General features: G+C 40.9%; 1 protein-coding gene across 1 annotated transcript; it reads right to left on the reverse strand.

Annotated features, from left to right (window-relative positions):
* Positions 1 to 1,907: 1,907 nt before the first annotated feature.
* Positions 1,908 to 16,655, reverse strand: LOC308103675 (E3 ubiquitin-protein ligase rnf146-like). Its single transcript, XM_080453789.1, has 6 exons — positions 16,543 to 16,655; positions 13,721 to 13,913; positions 11,586 to 11,797; positions 8,414 to 8,599; positions 6,747 to 7,077; positions 1,908 to 4,922 (listed from the first exon to the last, which is right to left on the reverse strand). Exons 2-6 carry the CDS (start codon positions 13,910 to 13,912, stop codon positions 4,569 to 4,571), a joined length of 1,275 nt encoding a protein of 424 aa, XP_080309915.1. The 5' UTR covers position 13,913; positions 16,543 to 16,655; the 3' UTR covers positions 1,908 to 4,568.
* Between the last annotated feature and the right edge of the window lie 696 nt (positions 16,656 to 17,351).

Here is a 17,351-nt window from a genome sequence, read left to right on the forward strand (position 1 = left end):
CACCTCCCCACACCTCTCCTCCAGTTTACTGCAGTCATTGGTCCATTTCACAGTGTGAAAGGCCAGAAAGAAGGCCCATAAAAAAGCCAGTCTGATTGACGGGCCATCATCACACAATATGAAACATGTAGTGGTATGTGAATAAAACTAAAGTTCTTATTTAAACAACATGTAACCTGTAGTGGTATGTGAATAAAACTAAAGTTCTTATTTAAACAACATGAAACCTGTAGTATGTGAATAAAACTAAAGTTCTTATTTAAACAACATGGAACCTGTAGTATGTGAATAAAACTAAAGTTCTTATTTAAACAACATGAAACCTGTAGTATGTGAATAAAACTAAAGTTCTTATTTAAACAACATGAAACCTGTAGTGGTATGTGAATACAACTAAAGTTGCATCGCGACGCATTGTGAGCTTGTAGATCTGCTATTTTCAAAAGATTTGTATACATTTGAGAACTTGAAATTGGACATTCTGCATAAGGAGTACTTTTACTTTTGGTACTTTAAGTACATGTTGATGCCAATACTTTTGTACTTTTTCTTGAATTGCGGACTTTTACCTGTAACAGAGTATTTCTATATTGCAGTATTGATGCTTTTACTTAAGTAAGTTTAAAAAAAATTGTACTTTTTCCACCACTGGGAATTGGCTAATCAAGGCCTTTTGTTCCAACACACACAATCCCAACCAATCTCCCATCTTGGTGTGATGTGTAGAGTCTCTGGTTTACTACATCCAGTCATGTCTGGTCTGGGGTCAGTCAGCCACCTGTCTGGGAGACGATCACACACCTACCTAACATGTGTAGATTAGCTGAGCTGAATGGGCCGGCCTGCTACATTTAAAATGCTAATAAGATAACACGAAGGCTCTGGCAGTCTCTCACCTCACCTGTGTTTCAATAAATTATTGTGTGTGTGTGTGTGTGTGTGTGTGTGTGTGTGTGTGTGTGTGTGTGTGTGTGTGTGTGTGTGTGTGTGTGTGTGTGTGTGTGTGTGTGTGGACCACAATGGAAACAAGCCCCTATAGGGCTTTTTCTGTTATCCTTTGATCAATCATTGTAAGTCGTACCTCTGTCTGTACAGTCTGAAAACTGTTAAAGTATTCAATCAAATGTGTGTGTGTGTGTGTATGTGTACGTGTGTGTGTGTGTGTGTGTGTGTGTGTGTGTGTGTGTGTGTGTGTGTGTGTGTGTGTGTGTGTGTACATGAAATAAATGTGACGGAAATTTTCCTGGTCCTCCTCACAAAAGAAATGGTTGTTTTTATGGTTAAAAACATATTTGTAGAGTCAGGCTGACATTAGATTCAGGCTGGGCCTAGGGTTAGGGTTAGAAATGTAGAGATTATGTTTAGGGTGTTATAGGATTAGACATTTATAGATCAGCTTTAGGGGTTTACACTTAGTTGTGTGCTGGTGTCGCACACAAAATAGCAGATCTACAAGCTGATAAAGCATCACTCACAGCGCAATCAGAGTGTGTGATTCGGCTATTTTCAGTGTGCACATCATTTCACTGACGTACATCTAACAGGTTAACAGTGGCAAAAAGGTAAACATGGAATGTATTTGTTTTCAATGTATGTATATAAGGGAAAAAAAAGAAAAAATATTATTTCAGATAATTTGTCAAGACTTTCATTGGAATAAAGTCCCATTGCATATCAGAAACAGTATGTCTATCAACTCATTTAAAGCTATACTAGGGTAAGTGATATTGTTTTGGTTTAAAGGTTAAAGCTCTATTTTCTGATAGTAATCATTGCTATAGTGTTTGTTCAGTAACAGGGGTCTCCATGTCTCTCCAGCTCTTTAATGAACAGATATACATTTTCAGGTGAGACTAATATCAAGTGAGAGAACCCATTCATCAGCTACATTTTTATTGTGTTCCAGTTCCAATTTTGTCTGTTCATTTCTTGGTGTCATCACTTCCAATTTCACTTGTTTAATCTGTATTCTGTCTGAGCTCTCTATCCTGATTGGATAAAATTGGTATCCTGAGTTGAAAATAAATGTTCCTGAGCTGTACATGTATACATATATATATAAAAATACATGTTCTGTTTAATAAAGATTCAGAACAAACACTTTAGCAATGATTACTATCAGAATATAGAGCTATTTAATACTTATTTTAACCAAAGAAAATCACTTACCCCACATTCAAACAGCTACCACTATGTATTATTGTCTCCGCCAGGCCGAAAGGCATGGCCGAGTCTATGTTTTGCACCCTGTCCGTCCGTCTGGCCGTCCGTGTGTACAATTGAACTTGTTGATAACTCATGGATCATAATGACTTCAAAAGATTGAGTTTAATGCCCTCTTCTGGCCACCCACTGTTACTACAAAGGGAAAACCTGTAACAATTAAAATATAGTGCAGTTCCACTGCTTTGAACCAGTGTTCCCATGAGTCTTTATTTTTCAATTGTATTTACTTTTTCTTATTGTGGAGGTATTAGTCTTAAAATGAAACTATAGAAGAAAACATAGAGCAGTAAATGAATTCTCCATAAACATCTTTATTTTTCGGTCTCACGTCTTCAGTGTGATTTGGGAAGGTAAGGGAGCCTATATTTAGGTTGTATTGTTAAACAGAGCTTTAGAATGAAATCCTGCAAGTTTGTTCAAATGAAAGAAGTCTGTGTTTTAACGTAATATCAGTTAGTATTATATAGCTTTATTGTAAATAGTTGTGTTTATTGTTAATGTAAGTTCTTGAGCTTTTTGTGTTTTATCCTTTTGACAGATAAGTACACAAAATGGTCACATGTGCAAAAGAGAGGAGAGGAGGAGTGGAGTGGAGGAGAGGAGGGGAGGAAAAGAGAGGAGAGGGGAGGAGAGGGTAGGAGAGAGGAGAGGGCAGGAGAGAGGAGAGGAGAGGAGTGGAGGGGAAGAGAGGACAGGGGAGGAGAGGACGACAGGACAGGAGGTGTTGATAAACACATGATTATTATCAGAATACAGTACATAACTACAGTATTTAACACTTATTTAAAAACAAAACAAATCACTTGCAGCACCTTTAATTACACAATAGGGAAGCAAAAGTGTAGTAAGTGGTCTGTATACCTGTAGCCTATTCTCTATAACAGAGGTTCTCAAACATTTTCTTGCCAAGGACCCCCAAATTAATATGTATTTGGCCACAGACCTAGCCTGGTAAAGCCCCTCCCCCCGGAAAATCTAATTTCCATTTGATTTCAGGAAGGAGTCTGGCCTGAAGGCTTGTCTGGGCGTTTCTAGCCCAGCACCAAATGGACGAGCCTATCAGCGTCGTCGCGCATCGTTCCGTGATTGACAGCGAAAGTTGGCCAATCAGGTGGCGAGTTCGAGTGCACCCTGAATGCAGCCGACCACAAACGAACGCCATCTTTTTTGACCGCAGTGTTTTCTACTCTCTTTTAACCCATTAACTGCCAGAGGTATTTTCATATTTTTTTAGCCAGTGCCAGAGTTTTTCATTGGAAAAAAAAAAGTACCCAGGAGCCGAAATATAGACTTTTTAAGTTTTAAGTTAACAAGGAAGTGGATAGGAGTCTAGATCTTCAACTAATCATATCTCCTTGGTCTTTGGGTGAAATTGGAAAAAAAATATATTAAAAAACGTAGATCTACGCGATTGGCACGTGGCGGCTTTAAATCGGTTCGCGTAGATCTACGTGATTGGCAGTCAAATGGTTAAACTTCAAAACGTTCTCAAACTTCTATTTTGAGGCACGGAATTTACTTTTAAGATATCGTTTGGATAGGATTTAGTTGTTTAACTTCATATATGTGGTCAATTAATCATGACAGAGCCTATCTAAAAATAAAATTTCAGAGAACCGGTAGGGGCGGGCAGTGACACGCATGTATCCGAATAAGGCAACCTATTTTGGGCATGGCCCGGCCGTCTCGAAAGTCCCATTGCGTCACATTAGTCTGGAGGTGGTAAAAATGCACTGGCTGAAGGGGAAATGTTTTAAATGTTTTAAAAATATTCCAATTTCATCAAGATGGGGAAAAAAAGCATTTTCAAATAGCCTATGTATATAGAGGGTTGAAGTGGTTAAACTGATAGATATTGACGTTAACATTAACCATTTGACTGCCAATCACGTAGATCTACGCGAACCGATTTAAAGCCGCCACGTGCCAATCGCGTAGATCTACGTGAAGTGAAAAAAAAAAAAAAAAAAAAAATATATATATATATATTTTTTTTTACTTTATTTTTTTCCAATTTCACCCAAAGACCAAGGAGATATGATTAGTTGAAGATCTAGACTCCTATACACTTCCTTGTTAACTTAAAACTTAAAAAGTATATATTTCGGCTCCTGAGTACTTTTTTTTTTCCAATGAAAAACTCTGGCACTGGCTAAAAAAATATGAAAATACCTCTGGCAGTTAATGGGTTAATGTTAATGTTAATTCTGCCGGGGCCCCTGGAAACTCCCTAAATGACTCCTGGGGGGAGGGGGGGGGTCTCTGCCTGGACCCCAACTTTGAGAACCTCTGCTCCATTATATAATCCATAATCCAGGCCACACACACACACACACACACAGTTACACTTCAGTCACGGTGGACTGTCCTTCCGGGCTATGGGAGCGGACGCCGCTGCTGGGCGGTCCGCCCCTAGGGGGCGCTCTATCCGGCCGCGGCGTCTCCCTGAGCTCCCTGCCGCGTCCCGATAATAATAAGAGTCTTTGCCTCCTACGCCTCCTCCGCTGTGGCCCTGATTCAGCCCCCCGCCGCTCCACCCGATGCCTTCCCTCCTCCTCGTCCTCCTCCTCTTCCTCGCTCTCACTGCTGCCAGACACGGTCTGGTACGCCCGGTCACCACTAGGGGGCGCCCCGGCCTCGTCCTCGGCGTCGTCCACCGCCTCAGCCCCTCCTCCTCCCTGCTCCGGCTGGTTGGCCTGTCACAGATGATGACATTTTTAGTTTGGCGATTGATCGTCATAACAAATAATTGCAATTCACAATTTAACCCATTAAAAGGAGTAGTTCACCCAAAAAAAAATCTTATTTTCTATCAATTACACACCCCATGAAGCCTTGAATTCATGGAGATGTATTTGTTTTTGTCGCATTCCTAAGCCAATAATATGATTTCCTGTAGGCGACTCAAAGAGACTCCTTTGTGTCTCCTACCGGATACATTAGCATCTTTCCGCCGGTAATCAAATTATTGGCTCATAGGAATGCGACAAAAACAAAAAAAATCTCCATGAATTCAAGGCTTCATGGGGTGTGTAATGGACCCTTCGCCAAACCCCACCCCAAAAGCGATTGTCCAATGCTAGCTTAGCAACCGTTGTTAAGCTGGCATAGGGTCTGGCAAGCTTTCGTCACCTGTCATAGCTGTCAATGTTATTTCGCCCGCACACACACACAATCATTTGCAACATAATAGCAAGAATAGGAATACCACTTTAACCCATTAAGACCTGGAACTGTGTCATTTTTAGATTTGAGCTAAAAAGCATTATTTTACACTTTAGGCTATTCAAAAATAGCAGATCTACAAGCTCATAGCGCGGCACCGAGTGCCGCGCTACGAGCTTGTAGATCTGCTATTTTTGAAAAATCGTGAAAATGTGTGCAAATCTTTGAATATATATATCGTTTTAAAGCGAAACATTTTAACTCAAATCTTTGCTTCTGGAGGTCCCTGGAACAAAATATTTTGATGGGGGTCCGCGGCCAAATACATATGATTTTGGGGGTCCTTGACATGAAAAAGATTGAGCCCCACTGATATAGAAACATAGGTTTTTCAGAAAACTGTTGGGATTTAGGAGACATGTAGAATCGGCCTCAGGTCTTAAAGGGTTAAACTGCAAGGCTGCATGGCTGTGTTGTTGAACACATACACAGCTTAACGTCGGGAAAGTTACACGACTCGCTCGCCCAGGTGGTGTCAATAATACTAATCACCGTAATCGTAACAAAATTCAGAATCACAGCGCTGCCCGTTTCGGATTCCGCACGTTAAAGTATATTCATTCATTTGTTCGTCTATGTATTAACTGCTACCGTAGTCTTACCCTGCGGTACGTGGAAACTCTTCAACCTGGTGTTTGCACTTTCTCCATTTACGGTCAGTACATCTATATAAACGTTCAGATTTTAAATATTAAAGGACGACTTCACCACTTTTCAACATATCTTCATATAATAGGTCCTCACTAATGCTCATGATAAAATGGTAAAAAAAAAATCTAATCAGTCTGTGTCTCAGAGGAGGGCTGTAGACAGTTCAGAAACCCGTCTACCAGTGACATCATCGATGGGGAATCCAAGCTAATAGAAACTGCAGGCTTTGTATTCCTGGAAAGTTGCAATGCAATAATAGATCCCATTGTTCTCGCCTTAATAAAAATCTGAATAAAAAAATGTTAATCTTTTTGGAAAAAAAAATCCTGCCTAACGATGATGTCACTGGTAGACGGGTTGCTGGACTGTCCACAGCCCTCCTATGAGACACAGACCAAGTAGAAAAAAAATTGTATCATTTTATCATGAGCATTAGTGAGGACCTATTATATGAAGATATGTTGAAAAGTGGTGAAGTCGTCCTTTAAGTGCTTACCCCATGGTCACGGATGTTACAATTTTGCACGGGACTCTCAAAAGTACCCGTGTATTCTGTATTGTTCAATAAAAAAGCATTTTAATCCGATCGGTGGCCATTTTCTCATAGAGTTGAATTGAATATATTTGTCTCTGAATTGAATTACCGGCTGGCCGATGGCGAGCAGGGACAGAGACTCTTCCAGGGTGGAGGGCGGGGACAGAGAAGAAGAAGAAGAAGAAGGGCTGGCGAGATCATCATGACCCCCCAGGATGGTCGGGGGTCGAACCGGGGGTGCGGAGTCCAGAACTCCAAAGCTGGCGGCGGCGGCGGCGGCGGTCGTCGGCGTCTGGCCTTCCGTGTCGGCCGGCGCCCCGTCGGCAGAGCTGCCGCGTTCCGCTGCTGCTGCCGCCGCCGCCGGCGCGGTGGTCACAGCTGTTCCGGCGAGGAGGGTGGTGGTGGCGGGAGCCGGGGCCGGTTCAGGGTCCAGCCTCAGCCTGTGGAAAAAGTATTCACATGTAAACAAGTAAAAGTCAGGAATTCTAAATTTACTTGAGTAAAAGTACAGAAGTATTGGTATCAAAATGTACTTAAAAGCACCAAAAGTAGAAAGAACTCATTATGCAGAAGGTCCCATGTTTTCAAATGTATAAAAATCTTTTGAAAATAGCAGATCTACAAGCTCACAATGCGTCGCATTGTGAGCTTGTAGATCTGCTATTTTCAAATGGCCGAAATGTATAATAGGGCTGAAGTGGTTAATGTATGTTTTGTAATAATAATCTAAATCTACAAAGTAACTAAAGTTGTCAAATATTTGTAGTGGAGTAAAAGTACAATATTTGCCTCTGAGATGTAGTGGAGTAGAAGTAAAAGGACTGAAAATTGGAAATACTCCACTAAAGTGAAAATACCTTACAATTGTACTGATATAGCGCGTCACTTTGTGCCGCGCTATGAGCTTGTAGATCTGCTATTTTTGAAAAATCTTGAAAATGGGTGCAAATCTTTGAATATATATATTATTTTTTTAAAGCGAAAAAATTCTAATCTTTGCTTCTGGGGGTCCCTGGATCAAATTGTTTTGAGATGGGGGTCAGCGGCCAAATGCATATCATTTTGGGGGTCCTTGACATGAAAAAGGTTTGAGCACCACTGATATAGAAACACAAGTTTTTCAGAAAACTGCTAGGATTTAGGAGACATTTTGTAGAATCGGCCTCAGGTCTTAACCCAGTAAGACTGGGAACGCATCTGTGTCAATTTCTTTGGGCTTTTAAAAAAATAGCAGATCTACAAGCTCGTAGCGCGGCACCGAGTGCCGCGCTACGAGCTTGTAGATCTGCTATTTTTGAAAAGTCGTGAACATTTTTGCAAATCTCTGAATATATATATATATTTTTTAAGCAAACATTTGTAACTCCAATCTTTGCTTCTGGGGGGATTCTACAAATGTCTTCTAAATCCTAACAGTTTTTTGAAAAACGTATGTTTCTATATCAGTGGTTCTCAAACCTTTTCATGTCAAGGACCCCCAAAATTATATGTATTTGGCTGCGGACCCCCACCTCACAATATTTTGTCCCAGGGACCCCCCCAGAAGCAAAGATTTGAGTTCGCTTTAAAAACATATATATATATATTCAAAGATTTGCACAAATGTTCATGATTTAAAAAAATATATAGCAGATCTACAAGCTCATAGCACGGCACTCAGTGCTGTGCTATGAGCTTGTAGATCTGCTATTTCTGAATAGCCCAAAGAAATGACACAGATGCGTTCCCAGTCTTAAAAGGGTTTAATGGGTTAATAACTGCGACAGAGCCATTTACCTGAGCCCCGCCACGCCCTTCTTGGGGATGTCCAGGACGTCCCTCTTCATCTTGCGGCGGCGCCCGTGCTCATTGCGGCGGTACTGCACCATGTGCTCCAGGTCGGCCACGTACAGGAAGCCGGCGATCAGCATCTCCGTGCTCTTCCTGCCCTTGGCGAAGGCCTCCTCCAGCTCACTGCTGGTCCTGTATGGCCACCAGGTGGTCAGCAACGTTAAGTACATTTACTTCACCAGTGGTGGAAAAAGTAATCAAATTTTTTACTTATCAAAAGTAGAAAGTACTCATTATGCAGAATGTCCCATTTCTGGTTGGGACAAACATTGCCCGAATCTCCAATGTTCTGTCTTCTTGGAGATAGCACACTCTTGCCACAAGGAGTCAGCAAAGGTCAACATGCACTGATAACTGCAGGGCTCATTACCGCAGCTAGGCTGATATAAAAAAACTGGAAGAGCTCATGTACACCAGGACTGGCAGATTGGACCCACTTATGACTGAGACTGCATCTTATGAATATCTGATTGCCAGAAAAAACAATGTAAAAGGGAAGTTTTGTATGGAGAATATAGGTTGCTGCCTTCAGGAAGGAGATACAGTGTTCCTGCATACAATAAGGTCAAACTGAAGAGGTCCTTTGTCCATCAGACGACACTGAGGCTTAATCAGGAGTTATAGGCCAGGGGTAGGCTGAGAGGTGGACACTGCTCTTGTCTTTGTATGTCTTTATGTATGTCTTTTGTTTTGTTTTTCTTGTGTCATGTCAAATGTGTGTACTGTTATTGTTGCATACATGGCTGCTGGGTCGCAAGACAAATTTCAGTGTGAACTGACAATAAAGTATTATCGTATCGTAAGTTCCATCTAGTATGGGATTTCTTCTTCTTATACATAAAGGGGTTGCTGCATTGATCATGTGTTGAAACAGATCACAATTGACAACTGATAATAAAGGGGTGTAGGGGGGTGTTGTCCGCTTAGCTTAGTTATGACTGCCTGCTTTGGTTTTTTTTTTTAAATGTATTTTATGTTGTTGTTGTTTAATTTATTTGTACTGTTGTGGTGTTGGTCTTTGTCTGTTATGTTATGTCATGTTTATTTGTTGAAAAATGAATAAATACTTTAATTACAAAAAAATGTCCCATTTCACACGTTTTCAAACGTGTAAAATGTCTAAAAATCTTTTGAAAATAGCCGATCTACAAGCTCACAATGCGTCACGATGCGACGCATTGTGAGCTTGTAGATCGGCTACTTTCAAATGGTCAAAATGTAAATAGGGATGAATGTGGTTAATGTATGTTTTGCAATAATAATCAAAATCTACAAAGTAACTAGTAACTCAAGTTTTCAAATAATTGTAGTGGAGTAAAAGTACAATATTTGTCTCTGAGATGTAGTGGGGTAGAAAAATACAGAAATTGGAAATACTCCAGTAAAGTAAAAAATACCTCAAAATTCTACTTAAGTACAGTACTTGAGTACATGTACTTAGTTACTTTACACCACTGTACTTCACTACATTTCAAATGGAAATATCATCATTTCTCTTAGGAACCAAACTTACAAAAATAGATTATGAATTAATCACTTAATATTTCACTTCCAACATGTCCCGTGACATGACATGTGTGGGGTCATTCTAACGTGTACTCAGGCTTTTGTTAACATCCCTGAACAGTTTTTAAGTTGCTTGATTCAGTATTTATATTCGATATTCATTTCATTAGACGTGCCCCCTTCCTATATAAACCCATTGTAACTTAAAATTTTAACCATGTAGATTCATTTTTAAAATTGATCTTATTTTATTTATATATTTTTGTCATTTTCCAATAAAGAAATAAAGGAAAAAAGAAATTGAAAAAACACGGCCCCCTCATGTATTAGAAGGACAATATCAGTCACTAGAAACCAAGGATGGGTCTTTTCAATGAATCTAACATGGTTAAATGCACAAATCACAACACCTCGCAGCGCGAGGCATTGTGAGCTTGTAGATCTGCTATTTTCGGTTAAAGTTCCCCTCAGAATAGGGATGCTAGGGTATCAAGTGAAAAATATATAATAATCCAATCACACAAAGATTTGGCGGCCCCCCTGTAGAAACTCTGAGAACCCCTAGGGGTCCCGGACCCTGACAGTTTTTAAGTTGCTTGATTCAGTATTTATGTTAGATATTCATTTCATTAGACATGCCCCGCCTGTTGAAGACCCCCGTTACAGAGTAATATTTGACCCGGCAGTGTCAATACTGACTCAAGTACTGTCTGGGGCATACTGTGCATGGGCAACTGGCGGCCTGGGGGCCACATGCGGCCCCCACCTTCACTTAATGCGGCCCGCAGGTTGATATCGGATTACTGATATACCATTGATTTCAGCTGCTACAATTGCAAACATGACCCGCTTTAATTACTTCACTCTTAATGACTAGTATTACAATTCTATTGTCTTTTTTATGTCCAATGTATTTGCATTTAAGTTTAAGTTAACTTAAAGGAGAATTTTGGACTAAAGTTTTCTTACCTTTTCTATGACAGAACACTGTCCCAAAAAAATAAAAAATAAATAAAAAACAGAAGTCTCGCTAGACGAGATTGAAATCTCGAGATTTCAATCTCGTCTGGCGAGACTTCTGTTTTTTGTTTTTGTTTTGGTTGCATAGTGTTCAGTCACTATGAACGTCAGATCTCAAAAAAAAAAGAAAAAAAAAGCTATTAAAATATGTGATCTAACGCAAGGCCTATCCGCGCACCTTTTAAGCTGTGGCGGCTCAGGGGTGGAGTTATGAAATGTTTCTACTGTACCATTCATCCTAAGATATCATAACGTCATAGAAAAGGTAAGAAAACTTTAGTCCAAAATTCTCCTTTAAGTATAACAAAATGCATTTGAAATTAAATAAAAATGTTACTTTTCTGGATTCCAATAAAAAAAATGGCTAAAATAGCAGATCTACAAGCTCAAAACGTGTCGCACTGCGACGCGTTTTGAGCTTGTAGATCGGCTATTTTTGCAACTTTTGTGTGACATAGAATGAGAAAAAAGTTCAAATACGGAGAGACACAGTATGTATATGTGGAGTGAGTGTGGAAATATAGTGGCCCTCTCCATCATCAAAGTTGCATCACCCCTGGTCTGGGGGGTTGAGTACTCTGTCCACCACTACCTGTCGTCGTACTGCCACCAGCCGTTACGCCCCTCGTAGTACCAGGCGTGGCCTCCGGGGGCGCCGCCGCCGCCACCACCTCCGCCGGCCGTTCGGCCGCCCACGGCCGCCGCCTTCAGCTCGTCGGGGGACAGGAGGGTGGGCCGCTCCAGGAAGTCCTCGGGCACTTCCTGCCTGCAGAGGGCGCAGCGCTTGCTGTGCCACGAGGCGCCCTTCATGTAAAACCATATGAAACATTGTCACAATAATGTCACCATTATTGTAGGCTGCCCTAGCCTTCCTGCTTTCGTGTCTAGAGGGGCGGGTTTAACATCTCCGGAGAGAGAATGCGTGTGATCCCATTGGTTCACCGATCTGTCCGTCAGCCCCCGCCCCGTCAACACAACATTTTGAGCGACGCCCACTGCGCTCTGGTTGGTTGGGGAAATGAAACACTTCCTATTCGGTTGTTCAGACCATAGACATATAAAGGTAGACGCCTCATTCGGCTCTGAAGCGTCGGGCGCGCTTCCTGCTTCCGCAGGGCTGCCGTGTGCGTCACACACGCGGAAGTTCGGTAGGCCAATCAGAGGCAGGTGGGGGCGGGTCTTTTTGTAACCCAGCTCTTAACCCAGCTCTTAACCCTTTGAGAGGCAGCAGCTGACAGCTGTGCGCAGCATCTAGTTAGTTGGAACTTGGCAAACTCCACACTCTATTTGTGAAATACAAATAAGAGACATGGTCCTTTTTCATATCAAGGTCCATTATTTATTCAGCATTTGAGTCACGGAACACCGTTTGATAAGCTTTAGGCTCTCACACCCAAAACGTAGAATATGTTATCGTTCGATAAGCTGTTGTCAAAATAACAATTGTTTACGTTCTCTAATTGTGTACTTGTTTAGTAAGTAATGCAGATGTTTAACTATTTGACTCTTGACAGTGTGAAATGTTATACTCAAGATTTAAAGATCTATAAGAGTCCATTTGGTTATCAACTCTCCATCATTTAGCTGGGTACCACCAGGAACCCCCTCAAGGACCACTGGTGGTTCCCGGACCACTGGTTGAGAACCATTGCACTGACAAGTCCCGGAAAAGACGCACTGTGATTGGCCAGTAGTCAACGCACTGTGAGCGCTGTGATTGGCCAGTAGTCACTTTGAGTGACAGGTTCCCTGCGGAAGACGGAAGAGCCGCCGTGTATTGCGATACAAGTCGCCCCAATGAACTGCAGAGGCCAATGAGGTATCTAGGTTTCTAATATCTATGGTTCAGACGTGACGTTGCACCCCGCTAGAATAACTTCCGGGTCCGAGTGTGTATTTTCCCAATATGCACAGTGCTGTGTCCCTCGCTGTTTTAACAGATCTGGGACTAAAATAACGACTAAAGTGTCATTCTACCGCTTCCTGGCAACGACAAAAAGAAGAGGAAATTGTTTTTTAATATACATCTATATATAAATATATATATATAAATAAATATAAATAAATATATATTATAATGTTAATAATAATAATAATAAATACATATATTAGCCTACTTTTTACTGTCTATGATATTAGCATTAAGACCCTTATTAACTCTCAATGGTTCATTTCTGAAAAAGGAGGTTATTGTAAAAAGATTTACGGGTTCCAACATGTTTGTTTACAATGAAGAGTGGACGGCGCTGGTGCCTTTTGGACCCGGACGTGACGTCGGACTACAAAATGACGTCAGACTTAAGAACCGAATACCCGGAACACCGACTCGCTAGTCCAGGCTTTTATTTTTGAGCAAAATTTAAAAATAAAAGCCTGAAGATCGAGGCTATGATTATTGTGGCCAAAAATCATTTGCTATTAACGATATTACTGTGGTAATCAATGTCTGTGGTTTTTATAAATATTTCCATTGCACTCAATTCAACAGTAATACATATAATACATACAATACGGTAGAAAAGTCGCATTAAAAGGTATAATCAATGAAAAGTATGACTAAATTATAACTACATTGGATCCATTTCCACAGATTCTTTCCTGAAAAATAACAGTTTTGGACAGAAGTTTCCAGCCGACAGCATGAAGCAATTATGCTTTTTTTTTTTAAACTATTTTTTTGCGATAAATAATAATAATAAATGAATAAAGTGACCCATATCCCTATACCTTCACACACAGGAAACAGAAGACGTGGCGGCACGGGAGGCGCACGGGGTGCACGCAGCTCTGCAGGCAGATGGCGCACTCCGGGACGAGGGAGGATGAGGAATCGGTAGCAGCACCGCCATCCTCCATTAGTTTAGATGGAGCAGGGGGGGCGTCCGTGGAACGGGGGTCCACTTCACCACAGCCTGCCATACTGACAGCAAACAGACAGCCGTCAATGACAGGAAATATGACCACCATGTGGAATAAAGCAGAATAAAATCTCATCATGACTGAACATGAATGATAATGATGATGTTTAGGTATTATCGTTCTTCTAAACCATACATGGGCAACTGGCGGCCCGGGGGCCACATGCGGCCCTCACCTTCGCTTAATGCGGCCGTAAATTCCGTAAATTTCGGACTATAAGCCGCGACTTTTTTCCCATTTTTCGACCCTGCGGCTTATATAACGGTGCGGCTTATCTATGGATTTTTACAGCTAACGGCCACTAGGGGACCTAAATTAAATTAAACATTAAAACACCCGCGGCTTATAGTCCAGTGCGGCTTATATGTGTACAAATCATTCAATTTAGCTGCTGCGGCTTATATTCAGGTGCGCCTTATATTACGGTAATATCAGAATACTGATATATTATTGATTTCAGCTGTTCCATTGCAAACATGACCCACTTTAAAAACAATGTTATTAGTTTAATGACTTTGTATTTAAGTTCATAAAGTTAACTTAAGTATAACTAAATGCATTTGAAATTGAATAAAAATGTTACTTTTCAGGATTCCAATTCAAAAATACCCCAAAATAATTCAAGATTCCAATTCCAAAATGGCTAAAATAGCAGATCTACAAGCTCAAAACGCGTCGCATCCCGACAGCAACAATATGCAATGTGGCCCCCTGGAGTAAGTGTGGAAATAATAGTGGCCCTCTCCATCATCAAAGTTGCCCACCCCTGTTCTAAACCTATGTTGCTGATGTTCAACATACAGCCAACCAGTTGAGGAAATCACAGATTGAGGTTAAAGGCCAACTAGGTAGCTTTTCTAATCTCCCCTCTCTGACAGACTTCAAAGTGGCGGCTGTCTTTGATGCATTCATTTGTTGAGCCAAATCTGAGTTGAACATGATCCGTGGAGCTGCCTCTGGTGAACACTTTAGTTACTAGTTACTTTGTAGATTTTGATTATTATTACAAAACATACATTAACCACTTCAGCCCTATTATACATTTCGGCCATTTGAAAATAGCAGATCTAAAATGCGTCGCATTGTGAGCTTGTAGATCTGCTCAAAAGATTTTCATACATTTGAGAACTTGTGAAATGGGATATTCTGCATAATTAGTACTTTCTACTTTTGGTACTTTAAGTACATTTTGATACCAATACTTTTGAACCTTTACTCAAGTACATTTTGAATTCCAGACTTTTACTTGTAACAAGAGTATCATTTCGACATTGCAGTATTGATACTTAAAACATTTGAGTACTTTTTCCACCACTGCCTACCATACCATCACTATAAGCTCAAGCTGATTATTATAAAACATAAACAAACAGAGAGAATGCTTTTCTTTTACCTTGCTGGTACAGAAGTGTCTCATGAATCCATTGCTACAGTATGTAGGCTATGCATAAATAAACACCTGTTAATAGCACTACTACACTATAATTAGCAACGTGTGTGTGTGTGTGTGTGTGTGTGTGTGTGTGTGTGTGTGTGTGTGTGTGTGTGTGTGTGTGTGTGTGTGTGTGTGTGTGTGTGTGTGTGTGTGTGTGTGTGTGGCTTGCACATAGTTACTGCGCCCCCTACAGATCTTGTCAATAGGTAAATTCCATTATACAGATCTGTAGGGGGCGCAGTGGAACAACTAAAACATTTTCCCACCCGGAGGAATATTTTCTTTTCTGGACAAAATGTGTATTTTAGACGTGAGTTGGGGGCTCAGAGTGTTCCCACTAAGGAAGGTAGGCTTTCAACATCTTAAAACGGTCTTTGTTTTGATGAATAGCGAAAGCGTATTTTATTATTTTTACTCCAGACGAGAGGCTGCGCTACAGAGGGTTGCGGGCTACGGCTCGAAAGTAACATAGCGTTAAAGGAGAACTCCTTCTAACGCTATGGACCAGAGCTAGTAGCTTGTACACTGTTAGCCATGGTTTACAATGACACTCGTCTGTCACAAGCGTCATGGAACCACTTGTTCCTGGTTTGAGAATGTTTTTACATTTACCAACCGGTACATCTACATAAACGTTCAGATTTCAAATATAAAGTGCTGACCCCAAAGCCACAGATGTAACAAGTTAAAGCGCGCGGGTCTAAGTACCCGTATCTTCCGTATTGTTCAATAAAAAGCATTTTAATCCGATCGGTGGCCATTTTCTTTGAATTTTCTCCATATGCTTTCAACTACGCGCTCCTATGGGTTGGGAGGTGTATTGCACGCTGATCCATTCAACACAAAATGAAAAATAAATAAAAAATGGCCGCTGATCGGATTAAAATGCTTTTTATTTAACAATACGGAAGATACGGGTACTTCGACCCATGCACTTTAACTTGATACATCCGTGGCTTTGGTGTAAGCACTTTATATTTGAAAGATGAACGTTTAAGTAGATGTACCGGGTTGTAAATGTAAAACATTCTCAAACCAGGAACAAGTACTTCCATGACGCTTGTCACAGACGGGCGTCACGTGAACCATGGCTAGTACACTGTGTATAATAATAATAGTTAGCTCGTTGGCTAACTTTACAGTCGGGATTCTCGGGATTATTGAATCAAAACGCATTAATTTCACGACAACTCACCATCATTAGAGCCGCGGAAGGCTGCTATGAAAGCCCTGCTATGTTCATAATATCCATAATGTTTTGGTTGTTAGAAGAAGAGAGAAATGGCCTCTATCTCGCGCTGCTGTCAGTGTTGCCAGATTCTGCGAGAGAAATAAGCAACGATGTCTATGAAAAGAAGCGACTAAGGATTTTCAAAAGAATAATCTTGAAAAAAAGGAGGTAATGCTTGAACATTTTAACAACATAAATCTTGTTTGGGGGGTCCCTGGCACACAATATTTTCAGATGTGGGGTATGTGGACAAAGGGGTCCTTGATATGAAAATGTTTGAGAACCACTGGTTTAAACAACATTAGGAAACAAGCCCATATACGCACACTTTAGAAACAAGCACATTTGCCCAAATAAGTAACTACACTTCTTTTACCCCAAAAAAAGGCAACCCGGCGCAACTAACCAATATTTACAAGCGACTTTACAGAAGAACAAGCCCAGAGTCGCTTAGAATAAGCGGACATGGCAACACTGAATGCTGTCAACACAGAACGCACACACCTCCTAGCTGCCTGGAACACGTGCGTCACGTGACCCAGAAAAAAAAAGAACAGATCTACAAGCTATCAACGCGCCGCGACGCGACGCGTTGATAGCTTGTAGATCTGTTCTTTTTTTTTGTTTTGGGCAGGCGAGCCACACTCTCGCGAGAAAAGCATTATCCAATGGAAGACAAGCTTAAAAAAATAAACTACAAATCATACTGTAGTCCTACTGTACGAAACTGAGCGTTGAAACAATGCTGCTCGTATTTATTTTTAAGTTTTATA

This window comes from Gymnoscopelus braueri (genome assembly GCF_963280865.1).
Source record: "Gymnoscopelus braueri genome assembly, chromosome: 16".
Taxonomy (NCBI): domain Eukaryota; kingdom Metazoa; phylum Chordata; class Actinopteri; order Myctophiformes; family Myctophidae; genus Gymnoscopelus; species Gymnoscopelus braueri.